The 21875-nt window shown below is 38.7% G+C and overlaps 1 protein-coding gene across 1 annotated transcript in view; it reads right to left on the reverse strand.

The window, feature by feature from the left end:
• The window catches only part of LOC124720256 (pre-mRNA 3' end processing protein WDR33), a 174941-nt gene that overhangs the window by 69305 nt on the left and 83761 nt on the right, over positions 1-21875 (reverse strand). Inside the window, exon 6 of the mRNA XM_047245573.1 lies at positions 1659-1785. Within this exon, the coding sequence (XP_047101529.1) occupies positions 1659-1785 (127 nt within the window). The remainder of the gene's footprint in view (positions 1-1658; positions 1786-21875) is intronic.

Genomic DNA, 21875 nt, shown 5'->3' on the forward strand with positions numbered 1-21875 from the left:
TATGTACTTATAAAAAAATAGGAGACCTTACTTTTGGGATTACCTTCGTACATAAAACTACCAACATTTTGGTCCCTGTTGCAAGTGACTTTCTTCAGGGAGTTTTTGTTTACTGCCAACTGAGAAAACTTTGTTTCTTATATACCTGCAGACATGGCTGTTATCTAACTCTGTTTAGGATTAAGGGGAGGGATGTTAGAAGTCGTTATCGGTGTTTTTATTATTTCTTTTCCATTAGTGGAGACCCGACATGTTAATTGGTGTTTGCATTACTGCTTGTAATTGATGAAATCGGCGCTCCAGTCTGCACTATTATGCCCAGAATGTTAGCTATGATATGCTGACGATACTTTCGTTATCTGGTCACACAGATAGGAAGAGCTATGAAATTTCATCCAACACCTCAACCGGAAGCACAGCAGAATCCAATTCACTATGAAGATGGAAGAGAATGGGGTGCTGCCTTTCCTTGACGTGGAAATTTACAGAAAGTCTGATGGTAAACTGGTCTATAAGAGTATACAGGAAGCCAACCAGTACTGAGAGGTACCTACATGCCTCCTCGCATCATCACCCTACGCAGAAGAAATCCGCACTGCACACTTTAACCAAGAAGGCTCACAGAATCAACGATGAGGAAAATCTAAAAGGTGAACTACAAAACCTTAAGTCCATTTTTTTGTGCCAGTGGTTACGGAATGAAAGTAATAGATAAAACTATGGTGACAAAGAGTGAAGATAATAGAGGAGAGCAAAAGGAAACACAAAACATCACTCTGTTACCATATGTTCACGGTGTCACTAAATGGGTGGGCACAATTCTCTGCCGAGCAGGCATCACATCGATTTTCCAAAGCAGCAACAGAATAAAAGATGTTCTTCGCACAACAAACTACACGTTGCTGGAGTTTACAAAATCAGGTGTGAATGTGGATTAGTGTATGGAGGTGAGACAGGGCGATCAATCAGCACACGGATATTTGAAAACAAAAGATATATCCGCATAAGACAGCACACCAAGTCATCGGTGGCAGAACAAATAGAATGATTTTGCTGAAGCTCGCGTACTAGCGAAACAGCATCTTACTTTCAGGAGGAAGATTACAGAGGCAATAGAAATAGCCAAGCAACCGGCCAACATGAACAGAGAAGACGGCTACTGACTTCCGACATCTTGGCTACCACCAATAACAGCACTACGGGATGATAGCTCACGTGAAGCAACACATACGGGCACATGAGAGACCACAGTAGCTGCATGTACATAGAGTACTGGTGAGCCTCGGCTGGTGCTAGAAAGTAGGAAAACAATGCCACGTCACAGCTGCCACCTGGTGTTCATTTCGCCAATTTCCACCAATTACAAGCAGTAATGCAAACACCAATCAAAACGTCGCGTTTCCATCAATGAAAAGAAACAACAAAAACACCAATAAAGACTTCTAACATCCCTCCCCTTCATCCTAAACAGCCTATAAGAATTAGATAACAGCCATGTCTGCAGGTATATAAGAAGCAAAGTTTTCTCATTCAGCAGAAAACAAAAACACCCTGACGAAGGTCACCTGCAACGGGGATCGAAATGTCCGTAGTTTTATATATATTGACAATGCAGTCACAAACCCAGAAAAAATTTTATTGAACATTCATATACTCACAGTGTTGCCAGAGACTGTCCTGTTTTGGGATCCCACAATTTGACTGGCTGCTGGTTATCTTTACTGCCCGATATGATGAGACCTTTCTGCGGATGCCAGTGAACACACTTCACATCAGCTCCATGCCCTGTAAAAAAGAGAGAGAAATTGTTGGAAATACACACATTTCAGACAAGCAAAAATTTTGTCCAATTAGTGGTTGTCTATTTTAAAGCACTATGTTAGATAGTGTGGGTGAGTGTCCAGATATCTGGATATGAAAGCAGGTGTATTGTATATACACAGAATTGTGGACTTCTGCTGTGTTGTTCAATACCAATGATTGGCTTGGAGTATGGATAATTTTGAGCAAAAACTTTCAAAAACTGTTCAATTACCATTAACCATAACTAAAAGCAGGTTGAAAATGACATATATACTATGGACACTCGCAAATAGGATTTACTGCCACAGTGAAAACACATTTTCAATGTTTATTAATGTGAAAATACTCTCAGAAAAGATGTGTGGAGCACAGTAACACATAACAAAAAACAGCATTCATACTAGTTCTTTTTCCAGCAGTAGTACACACATTCACACACACAACCACACAAGACACCCAAATGCACACTCCCATAATCACATATCACAGCAACATGATCATGTGTCTGTTTGGGTGTCTGCGTGGTGGTGATGGTGGTTTGTGTATACTCTCAGGAAAAATAGAAACAATCTTGACAAACAACAATTCACAGTATAGACAGAGCTCTGAACAGCTTCATCTTTTTATATGGTTGTTGTAGTGAACTTTACAATTAAGTAAGGCTTTTGTCTTGATGAACTGCTTTTTCCAAACTATGGGCTGGCTGCAGATACAATTGTTATTCAGTACTATGGAACTATAATCTAACCAAGTTTGATATTCTATTAGGGAAAAGATAAAAAGCGAAGTCAGCAGATTTGTTGTTATGTTCTAGTCTTCAGTGCAGACAGGTTTGTCCACACTAACTTATCCTCTCTCTCTCTCTCTCTCTCTCTCTCTCTCTCTCTCTCTCTCTCTCTCCATCCATTACCAAACTAATTCCTTAGTGCCTCAGGATATGTCCAATTATGTGATCCCTTCTTTCATTCAAGATATTTCATAAATTTATGTTCTTCTCATTCCATTTCAGTACTTCTTCATCAGTTATTTGATGTAATCTTCAAAATTCCTTTGTAATGCCACATTACAAAAGTGCTGTTCTCTTCGTGTCCAAATTGTTTGTCACCCATGTTTCACATCCATACATGGCAGAATCTAAAAAAATTTCTTTAGAAAAGACATCCTAACATTCAAATTTATGCTAGATGTTAACAAATTTCTCTTTTTCATAAATGTTTTTCTTGCTTATAATCTGTATTTTATATGCTCCCTACTTCTTTTAATGATTTCATTAGGAAAGAGACATGAATTAAGCAATCAGGCATCATCAAACTGGGAACTAATTACATGTGGTGTCCCACAAGGTTCTACCTTAGGATTTTGCTTTTTCTTGTACGTATCACTGACCTTTCACCAGTAACATTGCGATATACCAAGTTTCTTTTGTTTTCCGGTGATACAAAGACTCCAATAAATAGCAACTCAAGTGCAGTCTTAGAAAGATCAGTCAATGAAATTTTCATGGACATTAATAAATGGTTCGTAGCCAGTTCCTTGTCACTAGATGTAATTCAGAACTTGTACGTGGTATCCATTGGTATATGTCTAAAATATAATGGCAAACAGACAGAAGAAGTGGACAGTGTTAAATTCTTGGGGTTACAGCTTGATAATAAATTCATCTGCGAGGAGTACACCGCAGAACTGATGAAGTGCCTAAACAAATCTCTATTTGCAATGCAAATGTTGTCAGACAGGGGATATGAAATGAAAGAGCTTGCATACTTAAGAGCTTGCATACTACGCTTACTTTACAAAAAAGTGTTAGAAGAATTATTTGTGGCGTGAACTCAAGAACATCCTGCAGGGGTCTTTTTAGGGAACTAGGGATACTGGCTACTACCTACTTCCAAATATATTTATTCCTTAGTGAAATTTGTTGTTACAAATATATCTCTTTTTCAGACCAACAGCTCAGCTCACAAAATCAGAACTAGAAATAAGAATAATCTTCACAAAGAATCAAAGTCACTTACTTTGGTCCAAAAAGGAGCCCATTATTCAGGAACACACATTTTCAATAATTTGTCAACAGCCATAAAAAATTAACTACAAATAAAGCTTAGTTTGAGATGAGCCTTTTTGTACAAATTCAGTGCAGTAATACAAGCATTGTAAATAAATGTTGTAAAATGACTCTTCTATTCAGTGTTGATTACATCATAAATAAAAATACGTTTAAAATTTTTTTTGACTCATTCCACATCCATGGCAATTATTCCATTTCGGATCTGTGGCAAGTACATTAGTATGTTTCTTTTTCAACATAAATATTTATTGTGTATTCTTGTTCTTCTGACATGTTCTACATACTGGAGGATGTTCTCACTATAGATCAATTGGAAGAAACTGTACATCTAATCTAATCTCTTCTGTCATTATCGTTTATTTTGCTGGCCAAACGGCAAAACTAATCTACTACTTTTAGTGCCTTATTTCCTAACCTAACACCCTCAACATAACCTGATTTGATATGGCTACATTCCTTTATCCTTGTTTTTCTTTTGTAGAAGTTCAACTTATAACACAAGGCGCTGTCCATTTCACTTAAGTGCTTCTGGAAGACACAGCAAATCCAAAAGTTTTTATTTCTCCCTGCACTTTAATTCTTTTTACACATTTTTCTTCATTTCTTGACAGCTTGCTTAATGTATACGTTGAATAACACTGATGCCAGGCTACAGCTTTGTCTCATTCCCTACTACAGTTTCACTTTCATGTTCTTCATGTTTTATAACTGCAATCTGGTTTCTGTAGAAATGGTAGATAACCTCCATCAATTCAAAGGGTGTATATCAGTCAACACTGTCAAAAGCTTTTTCAAAATCCACAAATGATACAAAAGTAGGTTTGCATTTCTTCAGCCAGTTTTCTAAGGTGAGTCATATGGTCAATATTACCTTACACATTCCTACATTTCCCCAGAACTGAGAGCAATCCTCCCTGAGATCAAGTTCTATGAGTTTTTTTATTATTCTGTACATAATTCACGTCAGCATTTTGTAACCATGAGTTACTGAACTGGTAGTTCAGTAATATTCATGCTCGTAAGCACATGCCTTCTTCAGAATTAGGATTACTGCATTCTTATTGAAGTATGAGGGAATATTGCCAGTGTCATATATCTTGCACATCACATGGAATAGTTTTGTCATGGCTGCCTCTCCCAGGGATCTCAGCAATTCTGAGGGAATGTCAGCTATTCCAGGGGTCTTGTTTCATTCACTGCTCTTCTAATTCTCACAATCTCACCTTTATCTATTTCTACTTATCTTTGAATAGCATACTCCTCTACATCAACGTCTAATACCGTGCAAGTCACCATGAGGTGCATGGGAAAGGGTACATCCCACTGTATCAGTTATTATTAAGGTTTCCTCTCGTTCCACTCACGTATGGAGTGTAGGAAGAATGATTGATTGAATGCCTCTGTGCATGTGGTAATTATTCTAATGTTATCCTCATGATCCCTATGGGAGTGATATGTAGGGGATTGTAGTACATTCCTAGAGTTGTCATTTGAAGCCAGTTCTTGAAACTTTGTTAATAGGCTTTCTCGAGATAGTTTATGTCTATCTTCAAGAGTATTCCAACTCAGTTTCTTTGGTATCTCTGTGATATTCACCCAAGAATCAAATAAACCTGTGACCATTCATGCTGTCCTTCTTTGTATATGTTCAATATCCTATTTGGTATGGGTCCCACACACTTGAGCAATATTCTAGAACCATCTGCATGAGTGATTTGCATGCAATATCCTTTATAGACTGATTTAACTTCCCTAATATCCTCCCAAACCAACAAACCAAAGTCTACCGTCTGCTTTACCCACAACTGAATCTATGTGAACATTCCATTCCATGACTCTACAAAGTGTTCCATCCAGGTATTTGTATGAACTGGCTGATTCCAATAGTAAGTCACTGATATTATAGTAATAGGATACTATGGTTTTTCATTTTGTGAAATGTACAATTTTACTTTTCTGAAAATTTAAAAGAAGTTGCCAATCTTTGCACCACTTTGAAATATTATCAAGACCCGAATGAGTATTTAAGCAGCTTCTTTCAGATAGTAGTTCATCATCGATAACTGCATCATATGCAAAAAGTTTGAGGCTGTGATTAATATTGTTTGCAGTGTCATTAACACACAATGCAAACAGCAAGTATCCCAATATACTTCTCTGGGGCATACCTGAAGTTACTCCTACATCTGATGATGACTCCCCATCCAAGATAACATGCTGTGTCCTCCATATCAAAAAGTCCTCAATCCAGTCACAAATTGACTTGATACCACATATGATAATACTTTTGACAATACGAGTAGGTATGGTACTGCGTCAACTGTTTTTCAGAAATCAAGAAATACTCCATACACCTGACTGTCTTGATTTAAAGCTTTCAGTATGTCACATGAGAAGAGTGCAAGTTGGGTTTCACATGATAATGTTTTTGGGATCCATGTGGGTTGACACTGAGGTCATTCTGTTCTAGATACGCCATTATGTCCGGGTTCTAAGATTACACAAGGCATCGATGGCAAGGATACTGAACGGCAGTTTTGTGGTCCCCTTCTACTAGCCATCTTGTGGACGGGTGTTACCTGTACTTTTTTTTTCCCAAGAAATGGGCACAGTTTTTTTGCTTGATAGATTATAATTAGAAGAGGGGCTAACTCAGCTGCAAATTCAGTACAGAATCTGATAAGAATTCCATCGGGCCCTGGAGCTTTGTTCAATTTTAACAATTTCAGCTGTTTCTCAACACCTCTAACATTAGTAGTTATATCATTCATCATTTCGGTGGTACAAGGATTAAATTGGGCAGTTCGCCTGTATTTTCCTTTGTAAAGGAGCATACGAAAATTTTCGCCTGGGAATGGACATTAACTTTTGTGCCAACAGCCTTTACATGCAGTCAGAATTTCTTTGGGTTCTGTGAAGCATCATTTAACAATATTCTTCTGCAGTATTCATTGCAGGCATCAAGCATCGCTCTCCTGACAGCCAAATGTGTTTCATTCAGCATATCTCTATGTATGCCCTATGTTTTATTTTACACCTATTATGCAGTAATCTCTGTTCCTTTAGAAGGTTCTTCACAGTGGCTATATACCATGGAGTCTCCCTCAAAGGCCAGCCGGTATGGACGAACAGTTCTAGGCCCTTCAGTCTGGAACCGCGCGGTTGCTACAGTCGCAGGTTCGAATCCTGCCTCAGGCATCGATGTGTGTTCTGTACTTAGGTTAGTTAAGTTTAAGTAGTTCTAAGTTCTAGAGGACTGATGACCTCAGATGTTAAGTCCCATAGTGCTCAGAGCCATTTGAACTATTTTTCCTCCCTCAAAGGCACAAGGAAAAGAGGGCGGCAATAAATGAGATGGATCAATGACATTGTAGAAGAGGTGTAGTTCCAATCTGGAAAATCGGTGGGAAGACTGACGTGCTTTAGTTCACAGGGTCCCAGAGAGTCAGAATTGACTAAAAAAATTCCTTTATGCCTGCTTCATTTTTGTGTTTTCTCTTTTTGTCAATTGATTTCAATATACTGTGTGTTATCCAAGGTTTCTATTAGCTCTTGCCTATTTGATTCTCTGTTGCCTTCACTATTCCATCCTCATAGCTACTCATTCGTCTTCTACTATATTTTTTCCCATATTTCAGTTAAGTGTTGTCTAATGCTGCCTTCAAAACTCTCAACTTCTAGTTCTTCCAGTCTGTCCAGGTACCATCTCCTTCCTTTCTCCAAGGTTCTCCAGTTCATAATTAATAAATTATGGCCCAAGTTCACATCTGCTCCTGGAAATATAAGGAGTTTAAAATCTGGTTTCTAAATCTTGTCTTACGATTATATAATCTATCTCAAACCTTCTGGTGTATCTCGGTCTCTTCCACATATGTAGCCTCCTTTCATGATCCTCAAAACAAATTTTTATAATGATTAAATTAATTTCTGTGCAAAATTCTACCAGGAGGCTTCCCTTCTTTTTCATCCTCCTCCCCTCCCCAAACACATATTATCCTTCTCTTCCTTTTTGCTACTGTCGAATTCCAATTTCCCATCAAAACTAATGTTCTCTCTCTCTCCCTTAACTATCGGCATAATTTATCTCAGCATACATTCTTTCAATTCTATCGCCTGGAACAAGTACTAATCTAATCGAATCAAGTACAAGTACTAATCTTAGTAGGCATTTAAATTTTTACTTCTGTAGTGGGTGTTTGACTTCATGTCTATCTTAGCTTTAAATAATGTATTCACCATACCATTCATAGTAACTTACCTACTTTCCAATTTTTTATTCATTAGTAACCTTACTCCTACATTACCAAAGACATTTTGTATCTACAACACTGTACTCACAGGACCATATGTGATGTTCTTCCTGCCCCCACATTTCACTAATTGTCACACCATCCAACTTCAACCTATCGATTTCCCTGTTTAAATTCTCTAACTGATTACGAGATCTAACCAATAGATTGCCAGTACTGTTATTCCTGGCGAAACATCCTCCTGAGTAGTCTTGAGATTCAAATAGGGAATATTCTAACTAACAGGATGCCATCATCATTAATCCTTACAGTAGAACTTCATGTCATCAGGAAAGATAACATGCTGCAACTCCATTTTCTTTCAGCAGTCTGCAGGCTTAAAGCAGACTAAAGTGATAAGTCTACTGTAAGAGAAATTACAAATGTAATGGGTATTTGATTATGAGTTTAGACGGTCTAGCATTGTGCACATTTCTTGGTTCATTCTCCCAAAAAACTAAGGTCCATCCCTTTCTCTCTCTTCATTATATCAAAACCTCCAGTTTCGTGCTGACACTTTGTGTGGGATGGCTGGAAATTAAATGTTAATATCTGCTTTCAGATTGAATTACGTCGAGTAACAGAATCTTTTAGGTTGTAAGCAGGGCGTCACCAAATGACCAATTAAAAAAAGAAAAAGGTTAAACTTCAAATGAAATTTGTGAGTTCACGTGTTGAGTGTTGGGCCTGGCACTGATTATTCTACGATATCAGTATTAAATTGTAATTTTGGGAATTATGGGTGTAAAAAAACTATTTACATAATTGATGTGTTGAAAACTTTTGCACAATAAAACAATAATATGCTAATTACCAGAACAGCGAAAACCTTGTTAACCAGTTAAATGGTAAGTTCATTCTAACACGTTGCCTGCACTTTTACCGCTGAGATACGTTATGCCCCTCTTTCTACATCATTTGTTTCTAGTATATTCAATTGGTTGCATATGATTTAAAGTACACTTCTTTCTTTTATTTAATAGTCGAAGTTTTTTAACCTTTTTGTGGGTGTGTGCAGTCTCTAATAAAGGTGAAAAAAAATTCAGGGTCGGCTTCAAATTTTTCTCGTTGCGCGAAGAGAATTAATCATTTAACTCACATTTAAAAAGTGAAGGTTTCCCGTCGCCGTCTAGCTATCAGTTCTAGTATTTCAGGGGTTTCGAAGTAATCGCACAAGCTAAATGCCGGAAATCCAAAGTCGATTTCTTTCCCCATCCTTGTCCAATTCAGGCTTTAAGCTCTGTCCCTCGTTGTCGACCAAACAATCTTCCTCGCAATTTTTTCAGCATACCTTTGGACGCTCAATCTCTGTGAATCATGACGTACAGTTTTTAAATTGTGATCCAATACATATTTCTCATTTTAAACGGATCATCTATATGTCAACAGTTCAAACGCGTTTCGAATGCTTTGATTCCACCTCGTATCTGCCCTCCTTGCTGTGTGTGTGTTTATGTTGTGTGTGCCTTGAGTGACAAAATATACCATCGTACATTAAATATTCTTTGAAAAATCGCCAAGCAATGCAATAAAAATGTATAGTTTTATGTTTCATTCATGTTAACATGAAAATTAAAAACTACCACAGTATTTGAAGAATTACATATCAATATGGCGGATCCACAAAAGGACGATAACATCGTGAAAATCGATATATCGAAACGTGCAGGCACTCGCTCTTATGGCGCCATGAGGAATGATAATACATGCCCTAAAATCCTGCCAGACTAGCCTGTGGTTAACAATTCATTCGACTATCTCAACACCACGAATATTTGTTTCAGCAACATACCCGATATTAACTAAAACACTGATAATATGCAGGTGAAACCATAAAACCATTTGTCTCCAAACGGCACAATTGACTCAACACACATGTGGAATAATTATAAGTAACATTCTTAACTTCCAGAAAATTTGTGGAAATGGCATTAAAAATTCGTTCGGAGTTAACACTCAAGAGCTACAATACGAATTGATGTTATTCAGTTTTATTTACAGCATTATTGTTGACAAGCATCTGTTATTGGTAGGCAATATTATGACTTGTTTCTAAAATTCGTTCGGAGTTAACACTCAAGAGCTACAATACGAATTGATGTTATTCAGTTTTATTTACAGCATTATTGTTGACAAGCATATGTTATTGGTAGGCAATATTATGACTTGTTTCTTTAATTTAGTCCCTATTTGATATACGTGTAACTTATATGTCAGTGCAGCTTTGATGTGGCAAATTATTCTTTTTCCGTATTTGACGCGTCGGAAATCCAAGAAACATATGAAGTACCGTTCCAAAGTAATATTCTTATAACGTGACTAAACGCAACAACTAAGACGACGTTTATGCTTGACACAATTTCCGGTCGTCGGAAACAGACTTTCGGAAACCGTTTATCGCTGTCTCACATGTTAAGACCCGAAGTGAATTTCCTACACCGGTAAAACATCACGTCTGGAAATCAGCTGTTCCGGTTTTTGATGTAATCAGCATAATGATTGTTTCTCGGTTAAATATTAGAGGTAAACAGCTTCATGCGCAGTCTAATATTTCTACTTCTTCTTCACTATACGAAAAGTTACTCCGATCAAATTAGTAGACAATTTTTAAAAACAGCACTAACCGGAAACCCAAGCTCATTTCAAAAACTGTTTGCTGGGAGCGAAAATCGATTGTGTAAGTGGAAAACCCGATTTCTAGATTCGATTGTTGATGTTACTTAACCAACCAGAAACAGCGTTCGGAAATGTTTATCAAGTCCGGTTATGACTTTTCCTGCAAGGAGTTTTAAAAACTTGTGAAATTAGTTTTATTTTTTACAGTATTCCATGTAACAAAGTCACTGACTTGGGAAACTGCAATATTCTAAGAATTACTCTTAGTCAACCTCCGCTGCCAATTGCCGTATAGGGCACATACATGTAAAGCTTATTTAGTTCACAAACAGTCACCTCCGTCACTGTCGAGTCTTCATTTTCCACCCAAATTGGTGCAGTACTTAGCACAATGGATGACATTTGGTACAATTGCAGTTAAAATCCCCGTCCTGTTATGTAGATCTAAGTTTTTCTGGTTTTTTCCTAAATCACTAAACACAAACGGCAGGATGATTCCTTTGAGAGAGATGGAAAATTTCCTTCCTTCCCATCTATCCGCTAAGCTAACCTCACACTCTCTCTTTTTGTTTACTCTCTAGTGCTGTATGAAGCAAATTGCAGCTCCAAATGTGAGTACCATACTTACCGTGATCTCCCTCACACACACACACACACACACACACACACACAATATATATATATATATATATATATATATATTCTTTAAATATGTCTGCTTGTGTCTGTATGTGTGGATGGATATGCGCGTGTGTGCGAGTGTATACCTGTCCTTTTTTTCCCCCTAAGGTAAGTCTTTCCGCTCCCGGGATTGGAATGACTCCTTACCCTCTCCCTTAAAACCCACTTCCTTTCGTCTTCCCCTCTCCTTCCCTCTTTCCTGATGAGGCAACAGTTTGTTGCGAAAGCTTGAATTTTGTGTGTATGTTTGTGTTTGTTTGTGTGTGTCTATCGACCTGCCAGCACTTTTGTTCGGTAAGTCACCTCATCTTTGTTTTATATATATATATATATATATATATATATATATATAAACAAAGATGATTTGACTTACCAAATGAAAGTGCTGGCAGGTCGACAGACACACAAACAACCACAAACATACACACAAAATTCAAGCTTTCGCAACAAACTGTTGCCTCATCAGGAAAGAGGGAAGGAGAGGGGAAGACGAAAGGAAGTGGGTTTTAAGGGAGAGGGTAAGGAGTCATTCCAATCCCGGGAGCGGAAAGACTTACCTTAGGGGGAAAAAAGGACGGGTATACACTCGCGCACACACACACACACATATCCATCCACACATATACAGACACAAGCAGACATATTTAAATATGTTATGTTAAATATGTTATTTAAATATGTTATTTATAATTTAAATATGTTATGTTAAATATGTTATTAAATTTAAATATGTCTGCTTGTGTCTGTATATGTGTGGATGGATATGTGTGTGTGTGTGTGTGTGTGTGTGTGTGCGCGAGTGTATACCCGTCCTTTTTTCCCCCTAAGGTAAGTCTTTCCGCTCCCGGGATTGGAATGACTCCTTACCCTCTCCCTTAAAACCCACTTCCTTTCGTCTTTCCCTCTCCTTCCCTCTTTCCTGATGATGCAACAGTTTGTTGCGAAAGCTTGAATTTTGTGTGTATGTTTGTGGCTGTTTGTATATATATATATATATATATATATATATATATATATATATATATATAGACTTGTCAAAAGTCATGGGATACCTCGCAATATGTGTCGGACTTCCTTTTGACCGTTGTAGTGCAGCAATGGGCTCAACAAGTCATTGGTGGAAATCCGCTGCATAAATACTGAGCCATGATGCCTCAATAGCAGTTCATAATTGCAAAAGTGTTGGCAGTGCAGGATTTTGTGCAAGAACTGACATCTCAATTATGTCTCATAAATGTACCGTAGGAACCAATTTAGAACAGTTGTGGCATGGTGACGTGATGCATCGTCATCCATAAAAATTCCAAAAGTTTATGGGCACATGATGAATGACAGCAAATGGTATCCAGGTAGCCAAACACAACCATTCACAGTTGATGATGAATTCAGTTGAACCAGAGGATCTCGTCCACTCTATGTAGACGCAGCACACATCATTAAGGAGCCACCAACAGCTTGCACAGTGCCTGGTTGACAACTTGGGTCCGTGGCTTTGTGAAGTCTTCACCACACTCGAACCTTACTGCAGCTCTTACCAACTGAAATTGGGACTCATCTGATCAGGCCATAGTTTTACAGTTGTCTGGGGTCCAACTGATATGGTCATGAGCCCAGGAGAGGCACTGAGGCGATGTCATGCTGTTAGCCAAGCCATTTGTGTTGGTTGTCTGCAACCACAGCCCATTAATAACAAATTTCTCCACACACGGATACATTTGTCATATGTCCCACATTGATTTCTGTGGTTATTGTATGCAGTGTTACTTGTATGTTAGCACCGACAACTCTATGCACATGCGGCTGCTCGACGACTGACGCTGTCTTTCCAGATTCATTACTTATATAGCTGCCAGTTATCAAACCACAACTTCCGGGCTGCAGCGCAGTGGCAGCGGAAGGGTGTTGACCAGAAGTTTTATCTTAGTGCAGCAGCTGTCTCGTTAAAACTAGAGACAGATAGGCAACCAGCTACAACATTTTCAAGACAAGATTTTCGCCCATATGAACAAATATTAATGAGCATTTAGCATCACAGGGTGCCCCAGAGAGCTACAACACCAAGAAGAATCGCTTCTCGGCTTTTGGCAAGATCAATGTGTAGTTTTTTTAATAGATATGGAATAAGGATAAGGAAGGGAACTTTATTTAATTTCTATAATAATGAGTCAGATCACCGAGTGTGATCTTTTTATAGTTGTCAACACCTTTCACCCACACTGAGACAGATTCCGTTTCATTTATTTTTCGATGATTCCTGGTCCTGAGAACTAAAGGCATAGTCGACATGTAATATGATCACTTATCTCTGTTGTAAACTTCACAAATCTGAAATGTCCGATGAGTGATGACATCACGTGAATTGAAATTATCTAGCCCTTTTGCTTTATCAACTTTTGGTCCACGTACAAGAGCAACGATGACCCAGCTGTTACCGTGTTCATTCGTATCCTTGTTAGCGAGTAACAGCTGGCTCACCGTTGCTCTTGTACGCGGACCAAAAGTCGATAAAGTAAAAGGGCTAAATAATTTCAATTCAAATGATGTCATCACATCGGACATTTCAGATTTGTGAAGTTTACAACAGAGATAAGGGTTCATCATATTACATGTCAACTATGCCTTTAGTTCTCAGGACCAGGAATCATCATAAAATAAATGAATCGGAATCTGTCTCAGTGTGGGTGAAAGGTGTTGACAACTGTAAAAAGATCACACTCGTTGGTGATCTGACTCATTATTATAGAAATTAAATAAAGTTCCCTTCCTTATCCTTATTCCATATCTATTAAAAAAACTACACATTGATCTTGCCAAAAGCCGAGAAGCGATTCTTCTTGGTGTTGTAGCTCTCTGGGGCACCCTGGGATGCTAAATGCTCATTAATATTTGTTCATATGGGCGAAAATCTCGTCTCGAAAGTGTTGTAGCTCGTTGCCTATCTGCCGCGCCAGGCCGTCTCTACCTTTAACAATTTGTTATTGGTAGTCTGTAAGCAATTTGGTTAATTCCCTTCATGTGTCCATAATCACATTGGAAACCTTTTCTCATGAATCACTTGAATACAAAGTGTCGTTCAAGTATCAGAAGGTACCAGACTCATCAGCTGATGGTTTTCCCCAGCACGTCAAATTCTGCCAATGGTATCTATGCTTAAATGTAAATATTCCTGAAGCTCAAACGTGTGTTCTGTATACCAACAAGGATACCTTCCTAAAGGATGGGAAGCAACATCTCTATAACAATATTCATCACATGGCGGTTGAACTCTCACTGAACATTACTAGTGTCAAAAAATCTTCATGGACACCTAGTGAGGAAACGGTGCAGCTGTGAAATTTTTATAATGTCCTTTTTATCTCCTCTAAACGCTCCAAAATTTGTGATGACAACATGCTGCGCATGGGAGATAGGTGATAACTTGGAGTGAAAGGAGGAGGAGGTTGAGGAAGAGAATTACAGCTTCCAAACTCCACAACACAGCAATAATCCATATAATTACTTAAAGAAACGAATGACCGCTCACACATTCATGAGTAATTGAATTAAAGGTGATTCAAATTGGGAGTCACAGAAAGTGAAGCATTCCACGATGCATTTTGGCTGGCAGCATTCACAGACTTTTAACAGAAAGGGAAGGCCACTAAACATTTGGATGCCATGCGTTTCTCATGGGCTTTGCCCCTTCTCGTTTCAATGTGCTGGCTGTCTTCTACTACCATGTGGAAGTGCCACTCAGTTATTGTGCAAGTAATGATCGTTTTTTACGTTTTGACATCCTACTAATACATATCATTCAACCAAATGTTTCATTAGGCTAATTTTGGGTTACTCCATTGAATGCATCCACAAAATTAAAAAAAAAACTTTTTGTCATAAAATACAAATTGCGATTATCTGTTGATCCTTGAAGTTGCACGAAACACGTCATACGCTGCATTTTCTCCACCTAGCTCAAACTACATCACGGCTGAGGAAGAATTCAGCTCACAAGTCATTCTCTGGCTCACGTGCTACATAGCTCTATCTCACTTCGATTCACATTCCCCTGCCACCACGGCACACTGTCTGAGCATGAAGAGGGAGAAGAGGAGGAGGGAACTGTCAATGAGCCACATTTAGATTCCTATGCAGTCCCACTGCATATGTCTTGGTTTCATATTTTATATTTTTCTACAACATATATCACAAATAAAAGAAACTTTCAGTATTATTTGATTATTTTTGGCACACTAAAGACATAATATAATTTTTATCTGGTACAGATTGTCGGTGTAAGGACAATTTCACTGAGATTTTCACTCTGTTTGCCATGTATTCATAACTTATTTAATTTCATAATTGAAAAAAGGTCTTTCACACACATACATTGATCAAAACATTGTGTCACTTATGCAGCCTCATTATGGAGATGTGAAAACTCTACCTAAGGAAAACAATGTAGACATTCTGGACACTTTTAGCGTTAAAGGATTTGTTTTTAAAATGGGAATTACACTGCAGATCAATCAATCCCATCCACACATAAACAGGGATGCTGGCCACTGGAAGGGCGAACAAGTCTTAAAAACAAGTAAGGTAGAGGAGTGTCTTTAAAACATTTAGAAAACTAGTAATTCCTTCAAGGCCACAATGAATTCTTAAACCTCACATTTCCTTTATGGTAGGTGACTTCAGTGAACTGTGTTCTTTGTCAGAATTTGTCCCTCCTACAAGGAGATTTTCTTTTTAAATATCTCCCCATCAAATCAGAAATAAATTGTTTTTCACCTTGCAATGTCTTACTGTGGGAAGTGCGCAGTCAAGTTCACTTGAAATGCAAGGTCTGAAGTCCATTCTGGATGTTCTGATTTTCATTCCTGCTCTCTGTTCTCCACTGTAAATTCAACAATTGTCTGTTTTTAAATCAAAAAATCAGCTGTCTCGATGTAACCAACGTACTTTACAGTAATATATTAAGACCGTAAACTTTGTTCAGTTCCATCGAAAACAGTTGCGACTGACAGTGGAATGATGCATGCGACTTCAGAAAATTTACTATTGTACCACCAATTTATTCGTGTGCTCCACGTCTGCAGATTTAGCACAAAATGCCTTTTAATGTACAGAACAATGAACCCAGTCTTTTGACCCTAGAAATTTTTTACACTCTAATTCTCAACTAAATCTTTAAATTCTTTTTGTATGGTACTGTAATGTTGTTTCATGTAACATTTGCCATAACCATTGATTATGCAACTGCATAACAGATATTGAGACTTCTCGTCCTTCTCTTCTGTTATTCCCATTCATTTTTAAAAGCTTGTGATGATAGATTCCTAGACTGCCTCTTTTAGCGCAAGCAGTCATGGGACCTGCGAACTTCCTTTATACCACAAACAAAGAGTGAACGGTAGTAAGCAGAGCTGACAACACAGGTTTTGCAAAACTGAAGAGAGTTGTGCCAACCAAAAAATGCTGCACCCCAATACTAAATGAAATGTCACCCTGTATTGAGTACTTCCAAGAAGGCCGTGCATTGGACTGCACACAATCGGCACATCAGGCTCACGTGCAATTTCGCACACCGTGGCCGGTCCTATCTACACACTATAAAAACAAAATTTAAAATGTCTGTCAAAACTAAATAGAAAATGTGACTGACAATTCTTAGAAGACACAGGTGGTCTAAGAGATATCTTTGAGGAATTGTACACTGAATACACTCAGTACCGACCTTCTCACATAGCTTGTTATCTTCTTATAAAAAATGAAGAAAGACAACTTGATAATGTCAGACCAGACTAGAGCACGTGGAATCTATCAAAATTTCCCAAGCTAATCTAGGTCGTAACTGCACAGCTGTAAACCTATGATAGAAAATAACAGCCAATCAGCAATCAGTGCACAGAAATGTGTCTGGTTAGTGAATGTGTTTGGGTGTGTCTAACAGGGCAGGTTTGTCTGACTAAGCTGCTGCTATGTTGTTGTTGTTGTTGATGTGGTCTTCAGTCCATAGACTGGTTTGATGCAGCTCTCCATGCTATTCTATCCTGTGCAAGCTTCATCATCTCCTAGTACCTACTGCAACCTACATCCTTCTGAATTTGTTTAGTCTATTTATCTCTTGGTTTCCCTCTACAATTTTTACCATCCGCACTGCCCTCCAATACTAAATTGGTGATCCCTTGATGCCTCAGAATACGTCCTACCAACCGATTCCTTCTTCTAGTCAAGTTGTGCCACAAATTTCTCTTCTCCCCAATTCTATTCAATACCTCCTCATTAGTTATGTGATCTACCCATCTAATTTTCAGCATTCTTCTGTAACACCACATTTCGAAAGCTTCTATTCTCTTTTTGTCTAAACTATTCATCATCCACGTTTCACTTCCATACATGGCTACACTGGATACAAATACTTTCAGAAACGACTTCTTGACACTTAAATCGATACTCGATGTTAACAAATTTCTCTTCTTCAGAAACACTTTCCTTGCCATTGCCAGTCTACATTTTATATCCTCTCTACTTCGACCATCATCAGTTATTTTGCTCCCCAAATAGCAAAACTCATTTACTACTTTAAGCGTCTCATTTCCTAATCTAATACCCTAAGCATCACCCGATTTAATTCGACTACATTCCATTATCCTTGTTTTGCTTTTGTTGATGTTCATCTTATAACCTCCTTCCAAGACACTGTCCATTCCGTTCAGCTGCTCTTCCAGGTCCTTTGCTCTCTCTGACAGAATTACGAGGGCAGTTCAATAAGTAATGCAACACATTTTTTTTCTGAAACAGGGGTTGTTTTATTCAGCATTGAAATACACCAGGTTATTCCCCAATCTTTTAGCTACACAACACTATTTTTCAACGTAATCTCCATTCAATGCTACGGCCTTACGCCACCTTGAAATGAGGGCCTGTATGCCTGCACGGTACCATTCCACTGGTCGATGTCGGAGCCAACGTCATACTGCATCAATAACTTCTTCATCATCCGCGTAGTGCCTCCCACGGATTGCGTCCTTCATTGGGACAAACATATGGAAATCCGACGGTGCGAGATCGGGGCTGTAGGGTGCATGAGGAAGAACAGTCCACTGAAGTTTTGCGAGCTCCTCTCGGGTGCAAAGACTTGTGTGAGGTCTTGCGTTGTCATGAAGAAGGAGAAGTTCGTTCAGATTTTTGTGCCTACGAACACGCTGAAGTCGTTTCTTCAATTTCTGAAGAGTAGCACAATACACTTCAGAGTTGATCGTTTGACCATGGGGAAGGACATCGAACAGAATAACCCCTTCAGCGTCCCAGAAGACTGTAACCATGACTTTACCGGCTGAGGGTATGGCTTTAAACTTTTTCTTGGTAGGGGAGTGGGTGTGGCGCCACTCCATTGATTGCCGTTTTGTTTCAGGTTCGAAGTGATGAACCCATGTTTCATCACCTGTAACAATCTTTGACAAGAAATTGTCAACCTCAGCCACATGACGAGCAAGCAATTCCGCACAGATGGTTCTCCTTTGCTCTTTATGGTGTTCGGTTAGACAACGAGGGACCCAGTGGGAACAAACCTTTGAATATCCCAACTGGTGAACAATTGTGACAGCACTACCAACAGAGATGTCAAGTTGAGCACTGAGTTGTTTGATGGTGATCCGTCGATCATCTCGAACGAGTGTGCTCGCACGCTCCGCCATTGCAGGAGTCACAGCTGTGCACGGCCGGCCCGCACGCGGGAGATCAGACAGTCTTGCTTGACCTTGCGGCGATGATGACACTCGCTTTGCCCAACGACTCACCGTGCTTTTGTCCACTGCCAGATCACCGTAGACATTTTGCAAGCGCCTATGAATATCTGAGATCCCTGGTTTTCCGCCAAAAGAAACTCGATCACTGCCCGTTGTTTGCAACGCACATTCGTTACAGACGCCATTTTAACAGCTCCGTACAGCGCTGCCACCTGTCGGAAGTCAATAAAACTATACGAGACGAAGCGGGAATGTTTGAAAATATTCCACAAGAAATTTCCGGTCTTTTCAACCCAAATTGGCCGAGAAAAAAAATGTGTTGCATTACTTATTGAACTGCCCTTGTACAATGTCATCGGCAATCCTCAAAGTTTTTATTTCTTCTCCGTGGATTTTAATTCCTACTTCAAATTTTTCTTTTGTTTCCTTTACTGCTTGCTCAGTATATAGATTGAATAACATTGGGGACAGGCTATAACCCCGTCTCACTCCCTTCCCAACCACTGCTTCCTTTGCATGCCCCTCGACTCTTATAACTGCCATCTGGTTTCTGTACAAATTGTAAATAGCCTTTTGCTCCCTGTATTTTACCCCTGTCACCTTCAGAATTTCAAAGAGTCAGCATTGTCAAAAGCTTTCTCTAAGTCTACAGAAGCTAGAAATGTAGGTTTGCGTTTCTAAGATTAGTTGTAGGGTCAGTATTGCCTCACGTGTTCCAGCATTTCTACGAAATCCAAACTGATCTCCCCTGAGGTCGGCTTCTACCAGTTTTTCCATTCATCTGTAAAGAATTCATGTTAGTATGTTGTGGCCATGGCTTATTAAACTGATAGTTCAGTAATTTTCACCACATATGTCAACACCTGCTATGTTATGCTGTGGTCATTGGGCTCTGCTGTAAGTTCATTCATTCTCGATCCATAAAATTGCAAGAATTCAGCCATAAACAAACTTTGGCTGCTGGTCATATTCCAGCTGTAAACCGTTTAGCAATCTTCAGCATGAGTAAGAAAGACTGATGAGGTGCAGCTATAAAATAAGGGGACTGATGCTGTCACAGAGTAAGTACACATGCACCAAAGGTGAACAACCAACAGCTTTGAAGCCTTCTTTGTCGAATGCAGCATTTCTGGTGGCTGTAGACAAATCAGTATTGCCATGGTCTTCATTTGTGTAAGAGCTGTTATTTTGTTTTGTCAGAAAACAGGTAAGTGTAGTAATAGAGTAATGAACTGTCATGAAGTTTCACATAAATCTTGGAAAAACTGTTTGGAAATCTATCTTGTGCTAAAAGAATTGTATGGTGAAGACTGTTTATCATGAACATGAGTTTCTGAGTGGTTCGAGCATTTCAAAGATGGCCAGGAAGATACCGAAGATGACTCATGCCTGGGACCCCCTTCGACTTCAAAAATGGATGAAAATATCGAAGAAAAAAAAATGGTAATCTGATTTGATCTGACCGTCAGTTGAGTATCCAATCGATTGCTGAAACTGTAGGAATTGACAAAGAATATGTAAGGCAGATTTTACAAAAGCAATTTAACATGAGGAAAGTGTGTGCTTGCATTTTGAACACCACTAAAAATGGTCCTAATTCCTTGAGAAGAATTACAACATCTGAGAGGTTTTGGTTTTTTTATTTATGATACAGAAACTAAGTGCCAATCAATGGAAGTGCAGTGGAAGATCCCAGCTCCATCTGAGAACAAAAAAATCTTGACTGAGCAAATCAAGGTTCAAAGCAATGATTATTGTTTTTTTCCCCGGTATTCTTGGTATTGTGCATCTTCACTAGGTTCCTGAGAAGGTCAAACATTACTGTGTTGAGTTTTTTGCTCAGCTCTACAAGAAAATAAGAAAAAAACGACCCAACATGTGGAAGACAAGTTTTGTGTTCTGCATCAAGACAAAACACCACTTTAGACCACATTGCCTGCCAAGAGGTTTCTAGCAATGCACCATCTCTGTGTTAGACTACCCACCTTATTCAGCTGACCTAACACTATGCGAATTTTCTCTCTTCCCCAAGGTCAAATCCGTGTTGCAAGGAACAAGATTTTCCAAGCAGTGAAAGAGTTCAGTGCTGTTTCCATCAGTGGAAAATACGCATGGAGCATTGTAGGGGAGGGGGGCGGGGGTTATATTGAAGGTGAAAATAACTAGATATGTATTTTTTAGAAATAAATTTTTTTTACAGCAATAGTCCCATTATTTTACAGCTGCACCTCATATACTGATAGGGCAAGCCAAGATCATATGAATAAATGTCACATCATAGTGAAAGAAATATCATACGGACAGCAGAGGTACATGTTACCGTGTCCTCTCAATGAAGGACGTTCCACAAATTCTGGTACACAAGGGACAAACCCATAGTCTATGAAAGTAAACTATTGCCAGTGCCAGATTCCACATTTTGCCAATGTTAAAACCATCTTTGCCATTGATTAAATAATTAGTCAAATATATTTTAATAGTTTCCTTGAAAACTGAATCCCCAAAATGTCAAAGATATGTTAAAATCTGGATGTTCTTGTATTCCAGATTTTAACACGTTTCATTCTATATACAGCCATGCCATGCTATGGGCTATTAGAACATCCAGATTTTAAAGTGGGTTTCAATTTTCTGGGGTTCAGTTTCCAAGAAAGCTATTAAAAATATTTGCAAATGATTTAATTAATGGTG

Source organism: Schistocerca piceifrons, chromosome 11 (assembly GCF_021461385.2).
Source record: "Schistocerca piceifrons isolate TAMUIC-IGC-003096 chromosome 11, iqSchPice1.1, whole genome shotgun sequence".
NCBI lineage: Eukaryota > Metazoa > Arthropoda > Insecta > Orthoptera > Acrididae > Schistocerca > Schistocerca piceifrons.